We start from the raw sequence: 21,261 nt of genomic DNA on the forward strand, positions 1-21,261 counted from the left end.
TTCTCCTTCAAGGTCTCCAAGGAAGGGCTGGTACGGTTCTTCTGCAGGAGCAACAGACCTGCAAACCTGCTCCAGGGCTGGTGGAGGGCAGCAGATGAGGCAGAGCTAATAGCCCAGGCTAGAAGAGAAATAGGATGGATGCAGCGCACAGTAGCAATATCAGAATGAAAAATGGGAAATTAAATATATCTGCAAGTGACAAAATAAAATCAAAGGATAAGAATGTTGCATTTCACCTTGTAATGTTAGCTTATGGTCCAGTTTAATATGAATAAATGGCAGAAATCTTAGGTTTGCAAGAGTGTTAAGATCAAAAGGAGTGCCGACATTTTCCTTTCCTAATTTGAATTATCTATGGCTTTGTCACAGCCAGAGACAAAAGATTATAAACCTTGACTGTGGCTAAAAGAAATACACTAGCTCCAATAAACTCTAGCCGTCTAATAACTTCTCACTTTGTGTGAAAAAACCATCCTTTCCCCAAGCCCTAACATCCTTGTGCATGCCTGTTGTGCAAGTACCTGCGTCATTTCCACTGTAGTGTCTTGCCATGCTGCAGATGCTGCTGTTTGCCCACTAAGGGTGCCCACGGGGTGTGTGTGCTGGGCCCTTTTCAGATCACAGTTTGTGGTGATTCCTGCGAATTAAACTCAGGGGAAGACAAGTTGCCCAAATGATCCAGTGCCGTGGGCGAACCTATGGCACACGTGCCACAGATGGCATGCAGAGCCGTTTGTGCTGGCATGCGAGCCACAGGAAAACTTACCTCACTGCACATGCGCGCGCCTCACAGCTGATTTTCAGCCTGTTTGAGGCCTTTTTCAGCCTCCCAGAAGCTTGAGGAAATACCAGAAGTGACGAAACGGGCCCATTTTTCGGCCTGCAAAGCCTGCAAAAGCTTTCCTCAAGCCCCTGGGAGGCTGAAAAAGGCCTCAAATGGGCCGAAAATCAGCTGGGAGGCACAGTGCAGGTGGGGGTATTGCATGCGCATGTGCAGGGGGCGTGGGGAGGTACATTGCCTTTTGGGTGCTGATGCAAGCACGTGAGCGCAAGTGCACACACAATTTTTGGCACAGGAGCCCCCCAAAAGGTTAACCACCCCTGATCTAGTGAATTCTCTTTCACGGCGTGTCTCCTCCTGAAGCTCAGTGAACTGTTGGAGCAGAAGAGCTTGTTCCTCGGTGCCTAAATCTCCAGTGGGTCTTATCCCAAAGCTGTCCAGTTATGCGCAGAATCCCTGTGTGGGTCATCTGGGGACCGCTGAGCTGTAAACAGGCTCATTGGTGTCTTCCTGCCTGACCCTGTAGTTGGAGGGCCTGGCACATTTTTCACATGCCATTCTCATCTCTCCTTACAGAAAGGAAACACAGCTTTGCACATTGCATCCTTGGCTGGGCAAACCGAGGTGGTGAAGGTGCTGGTTACGAATGGGGCCAATGTCAATGCACAGTCGCAGGTAAAGCCATATTTACTGGAACCCTGCTCTGCTGGTGGGGGAGGGGGGCATGGACAACTCTCTCCCTTTCTCATCAAAGCCCTTTTAACCTCTTTGCTTTCCTCCTGGAACTTCCCTGGAATTAACATTGGAAGCTATTGGGCAAAACAAATAGCCTCAAATAGAATAGATAGAATTCTTTATTGGCCAAGTGTTGTGAATATAAACCAGAGGTCCCCAAACTTGGCAACTTTAAGTCTTGTGGACTTCAACTCCCAGAATTCTCTAGCCAGCATAGCTGGCTGGAGAATTCTGGGAGTTGAAGTCCACAAGACTTAAAGTTGCCAAGTTTGGGGACCCCTGATATAAACCAACTTTTTCAGTTACTGTTTCCTTCCTCCCTATTAGAAGGATAAAAATCTCTGTCAGCTTTGGAAGCCATGTTCCACGCTGCCACATAGCCTGAGTAGCTCTAAGTAGACAAAACAAAATTCTTTTGTTAGTTCAAGGTCATTGAGTATGGCGCAGGATGAAATCAGGATCTTGCTTTTGGACGGATGGTGATTGGGCCATGTGATGTTATGACAGCCAAGCGGGGGGGATGGATTTGTAGTTTGGGAAATTGTGGAAAGCCCGAAAGCTTTTAGATTCGGGATTCCACAGATGTGCCAGGTGCTATTCTAATAAAGGTACTTTTGCACATGTTTGTCTCGGAGTTACTGAATGGAATGGAGGTTTGCTGGAACGCTGACAATCTCCCCAGCTCAGATCCCAGGGGAAGTCAGCCTACAGTATGTATCTGAATGTGGGAAGCTGGACATCAGGAGGATAGAGTGGGGCTGTCCGGTGCTTTGGATTTAATTCCCAAAAAGTGCTTTGGCATATTCAGGACTTCAGACATGCCACCTTTCAAACAGTTGCCTCCTTTCCTGGGATGAGCTGCCAGCTACAGAGGACAACCATGCAATGTCAGAAAAAGATGCGACTGATTTGAAGGGTGATAAATAGGAGCAATGTACTTTCTGGAACTGAATTTGAAGTATGCTTGGAAGCATCATCCATTTAAACCTCCATTCAGGTTCATTGTTTCATGCCCTGTCGGTTAAGCTCTGCCTTGTGGCCCCAGTGCAGAAGGTACATCACAAAACAAATCATCGTTAACATTTAGTCAAACTATTTAAACATCAAAAGACCAAATGGTAATGAGACTGCAGACAAAGCACCCCTGAGATCAGGGTAGGTCACATGGCTGTGACAAACACAGTTAGAACAACAGAGAAACTTTGCCCAACTATCAGCTGATCCTGACTCTTATAGAGTTTGTCAAACATTATGGGTGAAAAAGACATTTAACAAAGACTTTATTTTCATTGGCTGTGGAAAGTGGGATAATTTTTCGCTGTCCTTTTTTCATGACCCAGCTTAGGTTGGCAAAAGGACACATTTCTGTCTCATTCTGATTGCTCAAACAGATCCCTCTGTTTGCATTTGGGTTCAGCTTCATCAGTTGCCATCCAGTTAAGGAGGAAGAGCTCAGCACTTCCTGTCCATCTCATTCACTAGAGACCAGTGACGTTCCTCAGATGTTCTTGGAGTTTGACAGCTGTTGTCCTGCCATTATGTTGCCCTTGAGCAAACAGGGGCATCTCAAGGAAAAGATAATCCGAATCAAATATCTCAGCCCAGAAAAAGGGGTGTCCTCACGCATCTCCTCCCTTGGCTGGAGCCTGTCCGAGTCACACTGCTTACTTCTCCACTCCAACATTTCTCCCATTACAATTTTCAGCTAAGACCCACCAAGGATCTGGTTGTGGCTTATATGGCTTCAGCATTCATCCTAGGGGGTGTTTCAAAAATTATCCTACACTTTTTAAAACAGGAATAGGTTGTGCCACATTTTAGTGGGAAGCATAGATTCTCAATTCTTTGCTGTGAAGAAACATTCTTCCCTAATGCTGGTGTTGAATGTCTGTCCTTCTTAGCATTTCCTCTTTCCTTCTCTTCTAAGGAAGAGGCTGCAGGCATAATTGTTGTGTCAGACAGGAGCATCCAAGCTAGGGCGAGGGAGTTGTGACCTCATGGTACCAACTCCCCTCCAATTGTACTTGTGACATATCATGCAAGAATATAAGGGAAGAACGTAGCCCATTATTTCCTTATATCCATGGGGATATCATGGCGAGCTATGCCCATCTCTTGAATTAGAGTTGGCCATGTGCAAGATTCTAAACTATCTACACACATCAATCCAGTGTTTATGACTGAGTTTGCTCAGAATCTTAATTTTTAAATCATGGACATTGTTGTGTGGACAAAATGAACGGATAAAGTTCTCGCTTGCTTTTCCAGGTAAAAGCAAAGCAATATCTTTGTTGTTCATCTCTTTTTGTACTCTGTCAATTACAAAGGATATTTTTCAGATAGAGAAGCACTGAAAAACACGTTTCCAAAATTGGCTCAGTCACCTTGGCATTACCTGCTTCAGCTTTCTACAATCCTATGCCTTCGAGATGTGTAGGATTCTGAAAAATTTCAATTTTTTCCCTATGTTTTCCCTAGAATGGCTTCACACCACTGTACATGGCAGCTCAAGAAAATCACTTGGAAGTGGTTAAGTTTCTTCTTGATAATGGAGCTAGTCAGAGCCTTGCCACTGAGGTAAATGTACTCTTTATATTTTCTCTTTATATATATAGTCTTTACCAAAATATTAACTATATTGTTCGATCATGTTATATAAAATAAATGAAGATGATTAGAGGTGAGCCAAGATCAGACCTGCCTCATAAGTACTATCCCAAGAGCTGTTCTTCACAAAAAAGAAAGAAAATAGAGAAAGGAAGGAAGGAAGGAAGGAAGGAAGGAAGGAAAAGAAAAAGAAAGAAAAGACTCATAGGCGGCTGGTACCCACACAATCTAACTTCACTTTATAACACATAAAGCACATATAGCACATGTTTTTATGGTATTCAACAGCCTTCAACCCTACTTTGGTTGATCTCAACGAACATAAGCAGATCCAGGAAGTCCTTGGGTGGGAGATTACCCCAAAACCTAAGCCTTCTAAACCAGCCTGGAAAGTTAATAACAATCCAGTCTAAAGGATTTTAACTGTAACTCCTGTGAGTCATTTCAGTCAGTGTTATGGATGTTCCCAGGCAACATGTTTTTTCATCCATGGCTACTGATTGTAAACAGGACCAGGTGGACAACTTCCTCATGTTTCAGAGTATAAATTAAATGCCTACAGACCCAAACTGTTGCTCTGATGAATGCTTATCTTCCTGAGTCCAGGTATCAACATGCAAAACATAACATGGTCTGCTTGGTTGTCTTCTGTTGTATTATGTGAACCCAATCAAAGGTGGCTTGGTAAACAAGTTGGCTTTGCCATAGGGAAGAAGGTCCCACATTCACAAACTATAAACTTCCAAGCATCCAGATTCTTTTTCCAGGAATTCAGGAAATGCAAAACCTCGCCTAACGGAGGCCCCCAAGCAGGGAAGGATGTTCTGTGCCACGCTTGTTGCCACTTTCTCCAGCATGAACTCCTTCAACTTTTTATGCAGTGAACTTCTGCTGAAGTTGACCCACTCTGTTCAGGACCAAAAGTGGGTAATGATTATAGGAGTTCATCATATTGATTGAATTCAGTTTGTGTGAATTCAAGGAGAAGTTCTTTGGACAACATTTTGGGAGCAGAGCTCCTCACCTGCCGCCTGTAGACAGGTGGCTCTTGGCCAAGAAATCACAGGTGCTGCAGATGCATCAAGAGAGGTTTACAAGAAACCAAACAGCAGTTCTCAAGTCTGCACATTCCGTATCACAATCCACGCCCTATCCAGTTGTCTGGTAACCCCCGTTATGTTACTGACTTGGCCATCCACTTAATACCCTAATCTTGAAGTTCCACTTTGGCTGAAATATATTGTGCCTTCAACTATAGCTTCAGTTCATTGTATGATTCCTTCTTTTACATTTATGAGACAGCTATTGGTGATTGTAAAATCCCATCAACTTTGCGAAGTAAGCAGCATAAGCCTTCTTTTACAGAGAAATATAAAATAATTGCAACGAGAAACGTGTGTATAGTTCTCTTCAGACAAGTGATTTCCAGATTTTCTCTTCCTTGTATTGAAACACTGACAAAAGAGATACTGCAGAAAGAACCATTGGTATAAACGTGCTTCTTTGCTGGCACTTTCAAGAAAAAGTTCAGCGATCAGCTGTTGTAACGTCTGCTGATGGCTGCGCCTTGTTCCTTTGGTAGGATGGCTTCACCCCGTTGGCTGTGGCTCTCCAGCAGGGTCATGACCAGGTGGTCTCCTTGTTGCTGGAAAATGACACAAAGGGCAAAGTCCGACTCCCAGCGCTCCACATCGCTGCACGCAAGGATGACACCAAAGCGGCTGCTTTGCTACTGCAGAACGACCACAATGCCGATGTGGAGTCCAAGGTTAGTAATGCAACATTTTTTCTTCTTCAAAGGACATTGATTGATGTGAACTCTTCCTCTGCTGCTCCTTGACAGGAGTTTTGATCATGTAAGACATCGGTGTCCTATGCCGTGGCTTAATAAAAACATTTTTTTTTCAAGTTGAATTTAATGTTGAACTTGAGTGCACAAGCCAATTTTAGTCAACCAATTATAGTTTTTACTCTACCAGTTATTGCACATGTAGAAGCAGCAGCACCAGGAAGTCTATGGAGTGTCAGGATTCCGGCAGTTACCCCCATTTAAATCATGAGTCTTGAGCCAAACTTACAAAACTTGAGAAGGATTTATTGGGAGTTAAACTGTCTGGCATTGCCTGGGTGTAGCCAACTCTGAGACACATCATTCACTGTCATCCTTGACCCTGGTTTCCCCACCCCCACCCCCTGGGTGTATCGTATTTCATATTCTCCAATGGGACAAATCCATAGCCAAGAGTCATCAATCATACTCTCCAGTTAGAATTTTGCACGGCAGAAACTTCAGTCAGCTAGTTACTATCTTCTAAAGCATTTATGGAATGCAGTTACTCCCCTCTCCCCTTCTGTTGGCAACTCTAAAAAAAAACCATAGAAATATTTTATGAGTTGATTCTCCGTCATCCAGGTCATGGTTGTCTCAAAGGTGCTTTTCCATGAGAGGCAGAATCTTTTCAAGGAAAGAAAACCAAGGCAGTTCAGTTGCCATTTAGAAAAGCATCTGTGGGACAACAACACCAGGAGGCTCGTTAAATTGGCGGCTGCTCCAAAACTGGTGGACTTTTGATTTATAAGCACACATGCTCTGTATCTGTATCTCAAAACCATTGAAGGAAACATGCAACATGCAACTGGTGGTGAGATGTCCTTCTCTAGTTGAAGCCTTTGAGGTCCACCAAGGGGCTATTGCAGTTTTGAGTTTACTTTACTGAGCCCACTGTCACTCTAATGCAAAAGATTCATCCCAGGGGCTACCTGTGTGACCCCTACTTGTATGAACCAACGACTGGTTAGTCTTGTTTAGTTTTGAAGGGATAAATCAATTGATAGGGCAAAATAGGGGCCTTTAAGATACCTGAGAAACCCTTGAAGTACCTGATGTTCCTTCCCAAAATGGCTCTGGCCTGGCTTACCTTAGATCAGGGGTCTCCAACCTTGGCAACTTTAAGACTTGTGGACTTCCTCAAAGCAAAGCTCGCTGAGGAATTCTCGGAATTGAAATCCACAAGTCTTAAAATTGCCAAGGTTGGAGACCCCTGCCTTAGATGTGGCCCTCGACACACTGAACGAAGCCTGGCACAGCTTCCACCCCACGGAAGTGACTCTCCTTTTCTTGTTGTTGTGTGAGAAATTGGCAGGACTCAAAACCAAGAAGTCTAGAACTAGAAGGCTGTCATGGACCAGACGAGACAGAGAGAGAGAAAAAAAGAGGGGGGTGGGATTTTGATTTCTCCCAAGGGGCATTTACTTACATGTTTAACCATTTGTGTTTCTGCTGGTCAGCCCTGCTTCCCTCCTGTGCTTGTTTGTGGTTTTATTTTAGCCTCATCTGGCCTTCACAAAGCTTTCTGCCCCATTATGGCCGTTGGAGAACTAACCATTCATTTCTCCCCCTTTCCTTTGCTTCCCAATGTGTTAACCTAGATGATGGTGAATAGAACAACTGAGGTATATCTCTATATCTATATAAAGTCTTCTTCTGTGTTTCAACTTTGAGTCTCTCTGTGCATCATCGCTCTTCTTCTTCTACCACTCAGAGCTGCTGCTTCTTTTCTTCTTTCTCTTCTCTGCGCTGCCTTTTAGAGGAGTAGAGAGCGGCTTCCGTCTGAACCGAGGGTGGCATGTGCTGATGGGCTGGGGGCTGGGGGGGTCGTTGGGGTGACGGGGAATGGAGTGGAGGGGCAGGGTTTTCTGCAGCTGAGTCCCGTGCTTTTTTTAAAAAAAAGTGCCCCTCGAGAGCGCTTCGGTGGAAGTCATGGTCTCCCCCACTCCCGTCGCAGAGCCAGAAGCGGTGTCTGGCTGGGTCTCCATTGCTGGGTCGAGACTTTATCCACTCCGTGCAAAGCTGCAGACATCTCTGGCCACCTCTGCACCCAGGGACTGGCTCCTGCATGACACTTGGTTGTCAGCATCCACCAGAAGGGACGGATTCTTCCCAGGGACTCAGAAATGTCTGAGTTGGAGGCAGAGGGAGCATGGCTAAACCAGGCTTGTTGGACCATTTCGGAAGCGGATGGGTTCCCAACGAAATTTTCACTCGTGGTGGGAATGGACGGAATGGCTGCATGTTTTAGCATTTGTCAAAACAGGGGAACTTAAAATGAACAAACAAACACACCCAATCGCTCGAGTATCAGAACGACTCACTGAACATCTTGGTTTGGATGGATATTTTCTAATGAAATTGTAAGGTTGATCCAGCCTGATTGCTCACAATGGGAGACTTCACCTTATATAGAATAAATTTAAAAAAAAAACCACCTCTTATTCATTTATTTTAAAATAGACTCTGATGTTGTTTCAATTAGCACCTGTCTTCAATCTTTGAATAGTTAAAAATAGCCAGCAATTATTTTAGGCAACTTCTTTCTGAACTTTAGCAGGGAACTTTAAAAATATTTAACTGGTGAGGATGCTGAAATATTCATCCCAGATAGATATTTCCAAAAAGACATTGACTGAACAAACTAAATGGCAGGCATCATTTGTCTTGTATTAGTAGCATTTATTATCAATTTATTATTATTATTAATTGTATTAGTAGCATTTGAGGAGCCTGTATGGCGCAGTGGTTAGAGTGCAGTAATGCAAGCTACTTGTGCTGCAGCCAGCTGCCCACAATTTGGCAGTTCAAATCCCACCAAGCTCAAGGTTGACTCAGCCTTCCATCCTTCCGAGGTGGGTAAAATGAGGACTCAAATTGTTGGGGGGCAAGAGGCTGACTCTGTAAACTGCTTAGAGAGGGTTATAAAGCACTATAAAGCGGTATATAAGTCTATTGCTATTACTATTTAGTTTTCTTTTTTGAAATAGCCAAATACTTTTTCCTGCTTTTCCTCTCCCAAAATATGAGTAACATATTTTCTTCTGAGCTCTCCCAGCCTCTCCAGCCTCAGACAGACCGTTAAGCAAAACAGGGGTAAAAATTAGAACACCCTCCCCATTTCGGGAATATGCATTATCGAAGCTCCTGGTCTTCCGTTTGGAAAAAAAAAGAACAATAATTGATCTTTTGCTGTGTATGTTGTGGTTGTTTCTCTTTATCTTTCAGAGTGGCTTCACTCCTTTGCACATAGCTGCTCACTATGGGAACATCAATGTAGCTACGCTTCTGTTAAACCGTGGGGCGGCTGTGGACTTTACTGCCAGGGTATGTCACAATCCCTAGAAAAAAAAGTCTATGTATGTATTCTGTTTGGGGCTGCTCTCTTGACCCAGAACCTTCTAAGCCTTTTGACTACAACCCCCATCATCTCTTTTCAGTAGAAATTGTAAGCAGAGAAGCTTCAGGGCCTTGTTTAGGGGAGAGATCGAAGGCTGATTTGCGAAGACAGTTGGGTGTTTGCCTCCTGTAACACGTAGGAGCATTTCCAAGAAAGGTGAAGAGGGATTTTTCAGATCTGGTGGTTCAGTTTCAAATCTTTGTTCCAGTCCCTCCTTGATTGCTTGTGGAGCTGATTAAGAAAGAAAGAAAAGAAACAGGTTCCCTCTAGTCTGGCTCTTGGGCAGAGGTGGTATTCAGCAGGCTCTGACCAGTTCTGGAGAACCCGTAGCAGAAATTTTGAGTAGTTCGGAGAACTGGCAAATGCTACCTCTGACTGGCCACGCCCCCATCTATTCTCCTGAGTCCTGGCTGATTGGCTGGGTCTTTCCTGTTGTCCTGCACAGGAGAACGGAGCTGAAAAGCAGGTTAGTAGGGTGGGGGAGGGAATGGAGATTTTGTAATAACCTTCCCCTGCCACACCCACCAAACCACGCCCACCAAACCACACCCACAGAACTGGTAGTAAAAAAATTGTTTGAATTCCATCACTGCTCTTGGGGCACAATCATGGGGCTCTGTGACCAACTGTGCAGAAGTCACTCATCCCGCGTGGAGGAAGAAGGGAAGGTTTCTTCTGCAGAATTAATGGTTCTGCTTGGATGGCAGTTGAGCTTTTGGTGTGTTTTTCTTCCCCTTTAGTCATGAGTCTTTTTGGGTTCACATCAAGGACAACTTCACTCTGAAGTGAGTCAGCACAAGAAGAGCAGATAAGACAGTTTATGAAGACTCTCATGCTACAAGCAGAGAGCCAGTTTCATGCCAGGGGAATGGAGAACACCTCCTTGGAAAAAGAGTCTAGTCCTCTCCTATTCTCCCTCTTCTCAGCCAGAATGAGGCTTTGGCTAATGATAGAAGCGCTGAAAGAGGCCCTCCATTGCAGTGGTGGGATTCAATTTTTTTTTTTTTTATAAAAGTTTTATTGATTTTAACAACAAATAAAAACACATAAAACAATTCTATGAAGTTTGGGATCTTTTTTATCAATGGTTAGATAAAACAATATAATAATAGAATATATATATATTTTGGTTTTGATAATATTTTTAGAATATTATATTAAGATAGATTTGGTATGATTTTACGATTTGTTATAAATTAACTAAATTATAGTTATCTCGCTTAAGCATGAATTAGTTAAATTATAGTCAAATGATTGTTTAATAAGGATATTAGGATATATAATTGTTGATTGATAATATGAGTTATTATGTAACATAATTATTATGATGACTATGAAATAGATGCACAAAAAGGAGTGATAAACCAACCGATACACTGTCTGTAAATTTATGAAGAATGATGATGTTCTTATGTTATGTTTTATGTTTTATGGGATTCAATTTTTTTAAACTACCAGTTTCAGTGGGCGTGGCTAGGTGATTGTGTGGGCAGGACCTTTTTTTTTTTTTAAAGCAACACCCTACCCCATTTTTTGGCCTTCCTGGCCTCAGACGAGCCTCGGGGGAGGGGCCTTTTTATTCCCAGAGGCTCCCCTGGGGCTCAGGAAGGAAAAAAAACAGCATAGAAGGGGCATGCAGTACCCCTCCACGCTCTGTTTTGGGGCCTTCCTGGCTTCAGAGGAGTTTCTGGGGAGGCCTTTTTTGCTTCCAGGAAGCTTCCCTGTGGCCCAGAAATGGAGGGGGGCTGTGCTCCCTCCCTTCATTTTTTTGCTTTCCTGGGCCTCAGGGAAGCCTCCTGGGAGAAGCAGTAAGAAGTGAGGGGAATCCCAACACATCTGTTCGTAGGAACAGCAGATTGCCAGGAGGTAAAAAAAAAGAAAAGAAAAGAAATACCTTAAGGAGTGACTGGGTGGGCGAGCATCGGGCGGATGAGGTAAGCAGGCATCGGGCGGGAGGGGCAAGCGAGTGAGCGGCGACTGGGTGACTGGGTTGGGGGCCTGGCCAGCCAGAAGTTACTACTGGTTCAGCGACCCATGTCAAATCCTTGCTACCAGTTCGCCTGAACCGGTGTGAACCGGCTGAATACCACCACTGCTCCATTGGTTTAGGAGGCAGAGATGCCCTCGGGTCCAGCTTAACCTCTGGCAATTGCATCGATTAATGCTTTCTTGGTGGTGTGATAGATGTGCTTCGCTGCTGCTGCCTTCCAGGAAGTATTTTTGCAGCTTCCCAAGATATATTACACACATTAAAAAAAAAAAAAAAAAACCCAGCATGATGCCTTGAATCACCAAGAGAGCTTTCTGGCTGAGCCCCTACCACAATGGTGCCAGCTCAGCACTTGGGGCAATGCCAAGGCCACAGTGAAAATAACCAAGAGCCATCTGGTATTGGGGCCCAGGGGTTTCTCATACCCTGGGAGAACTGCGCCTGAGGGCAGGTGTGCAGGGCACGAGACCCCTTCCTACCAGCTGCGGTTGCTGATGGCTCTGCTGATTAGAAGGGGCAGGAAAGGAGAAGGCAGGAAAACAGAAACTGGCCAGGGACCTCTGCTGCTCATGCTTGAAATCCCTGCAGAAGGGAGATTTTTTTTCCTCCCCCCAGTCTTCCACACAAGTCCTCCAGGAAGGGAGGAGGCAATTCAAAATGGTACAAGAATGAGAACCTTGAGAGTCCCAGCATGGGAAAGAGATTCCATCCAGGTGAAATGCAAAGGCTGTTTCTTTTTTTCCTCTGCAGAATGACATCACTCCCCTCCATGTAGCATCCAAAAGAGGGAACACCAACATGGTAAAGCTGTTACTTGACAGAGGAGCCAAAATTGATGCCAAAACAAGGGTAAGACTTCCACCGTTGTTTTATTACTTTGTATTGCAAAAGAGTCCTGGACAACATGGTCAGTTCTGCCATCTTCCTCTCCAAGCGTCCTCCTTAGTGCAGTGCTTGTACACCATTGACTCCTGCTGGTTTACATATATTGAGGCCGATTATAAAACCATTAAAAAAAACCCACATCAAAGCATTCACCTTCTCACCATTCACCCAGCCATATTGCACACCAAATGAGGGCAAATTCTCTTTCACTGCCTTGGGCAGAGCAAGCTGTAAGAACAGGGGTGGGATTCTACCTGGTCGGACCAGTTCTATAGAACCGGTTGCTATGATTCTGCGCAGTTCGAAGAACTGGCAAATCATGCCACTAGCTGGCCCCACCTTCCCCATCTGCCCACTCACTCCTTACCTGGCATGCATGCCATCCAACTTGCCTGCCTTGTGCCTTCGCCTAATTTTTGGTAAGTTCCTATTTTTCCTTCCCCCCACCCCTGACCACCAGCTGTGGTCCAATTACCAGCTGTGCTGGGAGATTTAGATTACCTAGAAAGCAGGAAATTGTTGGATTTCTTGCTTTCTAACTAATCTAAAAGCAGAGCTGAACCTTCCTTAGGACTGAAGCTTCTATTTTTCAGTGCAAACTCAGGTAGCAGATTGCAGAAAGATAGATCTCTGAGTGAATCTGTGATTCTGTGAGCAACTCAATCTGCCTGCCTGCTTTGCCTGATTTTGGGTAAAAGTTGCTCTTTTTTAAATAAAAAATTAAATATTTACATACATGGTGTGTTGTGAATTATTTTTTTAAGTTTGCTTGCTAGCAAATTTTATGAGTTTGCTGGCAAACAAATTTTATGTGACAGACTCAGGAAGCAGAATGCAGAAAGATAGATCTCTAAGTGAATCTGTGATTTTGTGAGCAACTCAATCTGCCTGATTTTGGTTAAAATTTTCTTTTTTTAATAAAAAAATTCAATATTTACATAAGTATTTACAATATTTACATACAAGCCACACCCACCCAGTCACAGGACCACCAAGCCACACCCACAAATTAGGCCATGCCCACAGAACCAGTTGTTAAGAAATTTGAATCCCACCCCTGTCTAAGAAAGAGAGAGATTTCAGAAAAAAACATAAGAATGAGCTGGTCAGGGAGGAAGTGGCATCCACTCCTAGGGTTGCATACCAGCATGGCCTGCTGTGGAGGATGGGCTTCCTTCCCTTGAAGGAGACATCGAATGTGGTTCTTCCAGCCCTGCCACCACTTTGGGGCATGAGAGTTGCTTCTTTGGAGATGGCCCACTTTTCTGCTCAAACCCAAGATCTCCTTAATCCAGGCTTTCTTCTGAGAGGGACCAGGTAGAGTTCACCTGCAGGACGTAAGCTCCATAGCTCCCTTGCAATTGGCACTGAAAGGGACATGGTATTTAGATGGAGGTCCCACAGATGTTTGGTGGGAGCCTTTGCTATATCTTGTGACAGCAACTTCTACCGGTTGTGCCTTCTCTCAGGACTTCTGGTTCTCTGCTTCCATTATTCATTGCTCTTGTGATTCTGGGGGGTGGTTTCCCTCAATGTGCCCTCTTTTTCTTTGGGAGCAGCTCCCTGATAACCTCACACTTTGGCATTTGAGATACAACGGGATCTTAACAATAAATAAGATTGCCCTCACTAGGTGTGATCTCAATGACTACAGCAATAACGCCACTTTCCCCCCTGTCTAAAAGATACTCCCCAGCACATCAGGTGGTTAATGGAGCACACGGTGCACTCAGAGAATCATCAAAGCTGCTTTGAAAGCACTTCCCAAAAATGCACAGAAAATAAGTGATTGATGCGGCTTAAATAAGCAAAAGAGGTGAAGTGACAGCTAAATAACATGTTCTATAGATCTTGTTTATGGCTCTGAGCTTGCTGGCATTCCGGAATGTCATTTTCTCTTCATTATTGTACTGATGGCTCCTCATATTTTTCTGGTGTTTATTTGGCTGGTTTCTAACTTCTTTGACATGGCATTCAGGTGATCCTATCTAGTCTTAATAAATTGGGTTATGAATAGCTCTTCTGCCCACGCATTTATCCCCATCTCCCCTCCTTTTGTGGGAGGAACAAGCAAAGTACAAAGTCCCAAATTAGCTGGAGTTGCTTTGATTAGTGCAATGTGGCTCTGGAGATTGTTTTTTCCAGGTGGTGCCTGCCCTTTCAGTGAGACCCATATCCTAGGGAATATTGCCATCTGGGGCCACAAATGCAAGCTGTAGTGGCCCATTTTTTTAAGAACAGAGATTAGGTCACCTCCTTCCAGGAAGCACCTATAGGAATGAGTGGCAACGGCATACAAGCAAAACACTGAAATGAAATGAAATGTTTAAGATCTAGTTTTTCTGAAAGGCACTTGGGATGGATGAGTTGCAAGTGCTTTTGGTAGAAGCCATGCTGCTGGTTATATTTTAACCTGATGGCTAAAGCAAAGGTATAAACCACTCATATTCACCGTTACCTGGAGCATGTGAACTCTCAGTAAACAAACACCTGGAAGAACCAAAGAACAAGAAAGTCCTCTAAAAAGCAGGGGTCTCCAACCTTGGCAACTTTAAAACATGTGGACTTCAACTCCCAGAATTCCTCAGCCAGCAAAGCTGGGAGTTGAAGTCCACAAGTCTTACAGTTGCCAAGGTTGGAGACCCCTGCTCTAAAGGCCGATGAAGCTACTGAGTCCTGCTTCCCTTCTTAGGATTTTTGGCTCTGTGGCACTTTCAGGTTTCAACGGAGCTTAGGAGAGTGATGGGCTTGATATGTTGTGCAGCCTTTGAATGACATGATGGGAAATATGAGGGCTCAGTCTCATAGACCAAGGCTACGGGTAAAATATGCCTCAACTGTGAAGTAAAGCGGTGTAAGTGCTTGGCCTGTCACAAATTGCCTCAGCCATCTTAAAGAAAGTGACATTAGCTGACACAATGTTCCTCGAGGAACATTGTGAGAAGTGCCAAGGAGCAAAAAAATCCAAATAAATATCAGTTAAATAGGAAAAAGCAGGACCTTCCTGGAGCTTGAAGATAGCTGCATGAAGCATACTAAGTTGTGGTTTTTTGAATTTGGGAGTTTTTTGAGGTAGTTTTTGAAACAATGACTTCTTCATGAATCCCATGAGTTCCTGAAGCAAAACAATGGGGGAGATGATGTGTTGTCAAACCTCAGAAATTCAGGGATTGGGTTTGAGCAGCTTGGAATGATTTACCTTTCCAAAAACAAAAAACAAAACCAATATTCTTGGTTGTTTCTAATTAACTCATAGGTGAGTTGTATAGAACATACATTATCCTTTCACCATTTGCAATTCCTGAGGATTCTATGACAAGATGCATAGGTTGAATCATCTAAATGAGATACCTGCAGGAACTTTTCCCAGTGTGTAAACACTTGGTTTTCTTGCTCTAAGGATCAGGGCTTGAGGGTAGGACTGTGGTCAGGGAGGAAAGGCATTCATTTTCATTTGGGGGGGATGGAGGAAAAGTCCCTCCTGGTAAGGAGAGCATGTGAAGTTGAGTGAGACCCTCAGATGAAGAACTTTGTGTGGGATCTGTTCTTTGTGTTTCATAAAATTGTTCTCCAAGGCTTTTCCTGGAAATGCCTCATTCAGAAATGTGTTTAAAGAAAGTTGGGGTTTGTTATGGTGGGGTTTCAAGTGGCTACTTTATAAGATTGGACTCGAAATATCAATTCTGAAGTATCATCCAGAATATGTAGGGGGGAAAGACCGAGAAGAACTTCATCCGGGAGAGGAAGCTACATTTTATTTCATGCATAGCAATAGCACTTTACAGCCCCCTCTAAGTGATTTACAGAGTCAGTCTATTGCCCCCAACAATTTGGCTCCTCATTTTATCCATCTCAGAAGGATAAAAGGCTGAACCAACCTTGAGCCTGGTGAGATTTGAACTGCCAAATTTCAGGCAGCCGGCAGTCAGCAGTACTGCACTCTAACCACTACGCCACTGTGGCTCATAAACCAGAATAAATATTTATTGAACCATTATCCTATGATATTGGCAAATGTGACGTCTTGGTTCTGTTTTAATAAGTAAAAAATATAATTAAGATGTAGTTTTCTTCCTGGACACTACTCTTCAGGCATTAAACTCGCCTGTTGTTTTTTTGTTGGCTTCCCCCGCAAAAGAGCTGTAATTTTATTTCCTTCAGGATGGCCTGACGCCTCTGCATTGTGGAGCCCGAAGCGGCCATGAACAAGTGGTGCGGATGCTGCTTGACCGTGGAGCCCCTCTTCTTTCCAAAACGAAGGTAACGTTGTGGAGCTCAGGATTTGAGGGAGTCATAGACTCCAAAGTCTGCCGTTACGTCCGTCTTTTGTTTCGGAGAGGCTTGTAAAGAAAAAGAGTTTGGCTGAATATAACACGATTGGAAATTCACCTCTCAACCCATGGTTTCTGTTGTTTTCCAGCTTAGGAATAGCCTTGCAATTAGGTGAGACAGGTAATGCTTTTTAGAGTTCTCAGGGTGCTTCTTTGTCTACGTTAGTTTGGGTTACTCATAGCAAAAGCTCCGTAGCTCAGGCTAGAACTTCTGCAGCCATTTTTCAGTCGGGAAATGGGGCAATTGTAGAACTCATGGCAGATTCCTTGATTCCTTGGTTCATCGTAAGACTCAGCACGGTGTCTTCGTTTTTTAAACAGAAACATGCTGCTTTCCCTCCTTTCTGCCTATACCTGTGAGCAGGTGAGAATGAAGGGACTTCAAGCATGTAAGACAGATGGATGCCTATTGATATTCAGTGTATTTTTCTTCCTGTCTCAGGTGAAAATTTATTTCAAACAGGATTTTCAGGTTTTGTCAGTGTTTGGCCAGAGATTAATCAAGCAATGAATCAGCGAACAGCTAGAGGCAAACAAAATCATAACCAAAAGCCAACATGGGTTTGTCAAAAACAGATCATGCCAGATAAACTTTATTGCATTATTTGACAAGGTGACAAAATTAGTGGACCAGAGGAATGCTGTGGGTATAATTTACTTGGGCTTCAGTAAGTCTTTTGATAAAGTAGATAACAACCTAGTTACTTGATAAGATAGAAAAATGTGGGTTAGAAAGCATCATCACCAGGTGGATTTGTAACATGGAGGGAAGTATGCAGTAGGATACCCCAAGGCTCTGTTTTAGGCCCAGCACTCTTCAACATCTTCATCAATGATTTGTATGAGGGGATAGATGGGGAACTCATCAAATTTGCAGATGACACCTAGCTGGCAGGAATAGCCAACACACCAGAAGTTAGGCTTAAGATACAGAAGGATCTTGACAGACTTGAACATTGGATGATATCTAACAAAATGAAATTCAGTGCTGAAAAAAGTAAGGTTCTACATTTAGGCAAGAAAAACCAAATGCACAGGTATAACACAGGTGGTACCTTGTTGTAGTAATTGTGAGAAGGATCTTGGAGTACACAATCACTTAAATATGACCCAGCAGTGGGATGCAGCTGTCAAAAAAGCCAACATAGTTCTAGACTGCTTTAACAGAGGAATAGGATGAAGATCATGTGAAATGTTAATACCACTTTATAATACCTTGGTAAGACCACGCTCAGAATACAGCATCCGGTTTGATCACTACGATGTAAAAAAGAAGTTGAGACTCTAGAAAGAGTGCAGAGAAGAGCCAGAAAGTTGATTAAGGGACTGAAGGCTAAAACATATAAAGAATGGTTGCTGGAATTGGGTATGTAGTTTAATGAAGAGTAGGACATGATAGTAGTGTTCCAATATCTCAAGGGTTGCCACAAAAAGAGAATCAAGCTATTCTCCAAAGCAGGGGTCTCCAACCTTGGCAACTTTAAGACTTGTGGATTTCATCTCCCAAAATTCCTCAGCCAACTTTGCTGGCTGAGGAATTCTGGGAGTTGAAGTCCACAAGATTTAAAGTTGCCAAGTTCTGTTCTGTTACAATCCTTCTATCTGTCAACATTTGTTCTGCAATGCCTGTGATTAATTTGACTGTTTTTTTGATAAACATTTCCCTCTATCACGGGCAAACAGTTCGAAAAGCCTAAATTATGTTATTATTTATTAAATTTCTATACTACCTAAATCTCAATACCTTTGAGAGGTTCACTAGTAAAAAGCATTAAAAAATAATTAAACAATAGATGAAAGAACAAGGAAGGGCAAATAGCAAAACCCAGACAGGAGCCAAAAACAGATACAGAATCCTGGGCAAAGAGCCAGGACTTCTAAGCTTTAGCCAGGCCCAAGTACAACTTTTGGGTGGCCAAGCAGCTTGCAGGTAATTCATCCACCCGGTTTGGGTTTGATTTCCCATGACAATCTGTCTTTCAAGCCAGAAGGGATTCAAAGCAGATTGTGGTACAAAATTGGGCATCAATTGTACAAAGAAGAAAGGGAGGTTTGAGTTGAGTTTTTGTCAAGTCCTCCTATAGGTTGGAAGTCATGTTTGCACCTCATTCTTATGTGTTTGGCCTTCGGTCTTCTTCGTCCAATGGAGAATCCTAAAGCTGTATTTTCTGCTTGCTTCAGCTGAGGTGTCAAGAAAAGTAAACCGTAAGCTTGTTTTCTCAAGGAATTCCTAAAATGGCATTTTCTTTGTTTTTCAAAACAATACATTTAATCTGTGTTGTCTAGTGTGTGGATTTGATTCCAAAATGGTCTTTTTTTTAATTTCTCACATTGCCTGAAGGTGCTGTAGCAGCAGAATTCAGCCTAGTGTGGATTTGGCCGTGACTCACTTTAAGTTATCATGGCCCTTGTTTTTACTCTTCTCCAGTCATTACTTTTGGCACAAGCAAATGGCTGCTAACAAGAAAAAGGAGGTGCTAGTCAATTTTGAAGGAAAAGGTCATGGAGAACATCTTGCATCCTTCACCTTTTCTGGTACTTTCAGTTGTGCTTCCTTGGAACCAGGCTTTCTACAGTTTGTCTGGTCACCCAAGCCAAGGGTCCTTAAGCTTGGCAACTTTAAGACTTGTGGACTTCAACTCCCAGCTATGCTGGCTGAGGAATTCTGGGAGTTGAAGTCCACAACTCTTAAAGTTGCCAAGTTTGGAGACCTCTCCCCAAGTGATGGTAGTCTCAGGAAGTCTTCTGAAGCTCCTCTCTTGTCTCAGTAGATGGCACCCTTGGCCTAATTTGAGATTAGGCTTGGAAACTAAACAGGGTTAGTCCTCTTCGGCTCTTGCAGGAAGCTCAAACCAAAATCACAGGAAGGAGAAGCTGTTTTGAAACCCTTCAGATTATAATGCTTTTCTTATGTAAACAAGTTTTTACAGTAATCTTGTTTGGACAAAAGTGGATATGAGGGGTGCAGGATACCTCTTTTTCTGGTAAGTCAGAATACCAAGCATGGGAATGTGTATGAACTTGGCCATTTCCCCTCTTATCAAACCGTTAACTCACAATCGCTCTAAATTGTGGCTCTCTTACCAGGATTTCTTAAAATGGTGCTTGGTATCAAAGAGAAATTTTAAGCATCTCTCATATGGAAACCTCTGTTGGCTATCTAATCTGCAGTTGTGGGCTTCATACATCATTCAAGGAAATGCTGCTCCATTTAGTCTTCAAGAGATGCATCCAGAAGGCCTTCTCTGCAACCATTGGCTTTTTAAAAGATCCATATCTAGAGATCTGTGCAATGTAACCTTAGATTATTTGCATTCCATTGCTGGGGATATTTTGGACGCAGGTCTTTCTGGGTGTATGGGGGTAAAGGTTTTTATTTAAATACAGGGTTCTTACTTGGTGAAAAACAACCCTGTGGTTTAAAACAGGGGTCGCCAACCTTGGCCACTTTAAGACTGGTGGACATCAACTCCCAGAATTCAGCAAAGCTGGCTGCGAAATTCTGGGAGTTGAAGTCCACCAGTCTTAAAGTGACCAAGGTTGGAGATCCCTGACTTAAAAGATTAGATATCTATTCCTGCCTTGGCCTTATTTAGTGAAAAGGTCTCTAGCTTCCAGGTTAAGCACTTCTTCTACCAGTGTAAACATTTCTTTCTTTTTCCTTTTCCTGAGATTACTTTGAAGTTCCCATAGATAGGTTGCTTTCGTAAGATAAGAATCACAGCCTGTTGAAAGGGTTTGCTTGAGCCTCTCCCTATAAACACCCATCCCAGCTGAGCAGCTAGACAAGAACCAGATGTTAGTCTTGCCTTCCTTTTCCAGAGGTGGCTTTCTTACTCTGCTCTCCCCTCCCACCCCCTTTCTACTTCTAGAATGGCTTGTCTCCATTGCATATGGCGACCCAAGGAGACCATCTCAACTGCGTTCAGCTCCTGATTGAGCACCACGTACCGGTGGATGATGTCACCAACGACTACCTGACAGCGCTTCATGTAGCCGCTCATTGTGGCCATTACAAGGTTGCCAAGGTTTTGTTGGACAAGAAGGCAAATCCTAATGCCAAAGCACTGGTGAGCATACAGGGGGTCCCTCTCGTCTCCCCCCTCCCACACACACATTTACCAGCTAAGTTGGGTCTGAGTTGGGAGGGCAGAAAACATTGCAATAGCGGTACGGTTCAACCGAAGAGGCTGTGGACTTCCTTAGAAGAGTTATTTATTAATTAATAATGTATTATAAGGGGAGGAAGGAAGGAAGGAATTGGTTTCATTTTGTTGCTGATGTTGTGGTTGTGTTAAAAATTCTTCATACAAAAAGATTATCATAGTCATTCTTTTATCATTCTGAGAAATCTCTCTAGCTGAAGAAAGAAATCTATGAATAACCTGACTGGTGTTTTTTTTTAAATAAAAGCCTTTTTTTAACAGTTCTGGTTTTTTTCATTATTATTTTTTTACTCTAAGTCAGGGGTCTTCAAACTTGGCAACTTTAAGACTTGTGGACTTCAACTCCCAGAATTCCTCCTCCAGTCATGTTAGCTCAGGAATTCTGGCAGTTGAAGTCCACAAGTCTTAAACTTGCCAAGTTTGAAGAGCCTTGCTCTAAGCATCCTCAGCCTTCTGTAACTAAGAGGAGATCCCTCGAACCTTATTCCCTGGGGGTGGATTGTGACCTTGCAGTTGGCCACGATCCCATGCTCAGTCA

At 43.4% G+C, this 21,261-nt stretch overlaps 1 protein-coding gene across 46 annotated transcripts in view; it reads left to right on the top strand.

Annotated features, from left to right (window-relative positions):
- Nucleotides 1–21,261, top strand: part of ANK3 (ankyrin 3) — a 329,783-nt gene that overhangs the window by 202,210 nt on the left and 106,312 nt on the right. For 34 of the 46 annotated variants that reach the window (XM_087963780.1, XM_087963779.1, XM_087963789.1 and 31 more), the window contains 8 exons: nucleotides 1,358–1,456; nucleotides 3,995–4,093; nucleotides 5,706–5,891; nucleotides 7,553–7,576; nucleotides 9,180–9,278; nucleotides 12,092–12,190; nucleotides 16,388–16,486; nucleotides 20,430–20,627. In XM_087963780.1, the coding sequence (XP_087819906.1) occupies nucleotides 1,358–1,456; nucleotides 3,995–4,093; nucleotides 5,706–5,891; nucleotides 7,553–7,576; nucleotides 9,180–9,278; nucleotides 12,092–12,190; nucleotides 16,388–16,486; nucleotides 20,430–20,627 (903 nt within the window). The remainder of the gene's footprint in view (nucleotides 1–1,357; nucleotides 1,457–3,994; nucleotides 4,094–5,705; nucleotides 5,892–7,552; nucleotides 7,577–9,179; nucleotides 9,279–12,091; nucleotides 12,191–16,387; nucleotides 16,487–20,429; nucleotides 20,628–21,261) is intronic. The other 12 variants (XM_087963798.1, XM_087963801.1, XM_087963775.1 and 9 more) reach the window with 1 other exon arrangement.

The sequence above is a fragment of the Notechis scutatus genome, chromosome 4, assembly GCF_049901735.1.
Source record: "Notechis scutatus isolate UNSWTSFEM ecotype Mainland chromosome 4, rNotScu1.2, whole genome shotgun sequence".
Classification (NCBI taxonomy): Eukaryota; Metazoa; Chordata; class Lepidosauria; order Squamata; family Elapidae; genus Notechis; species Notechis scutatus.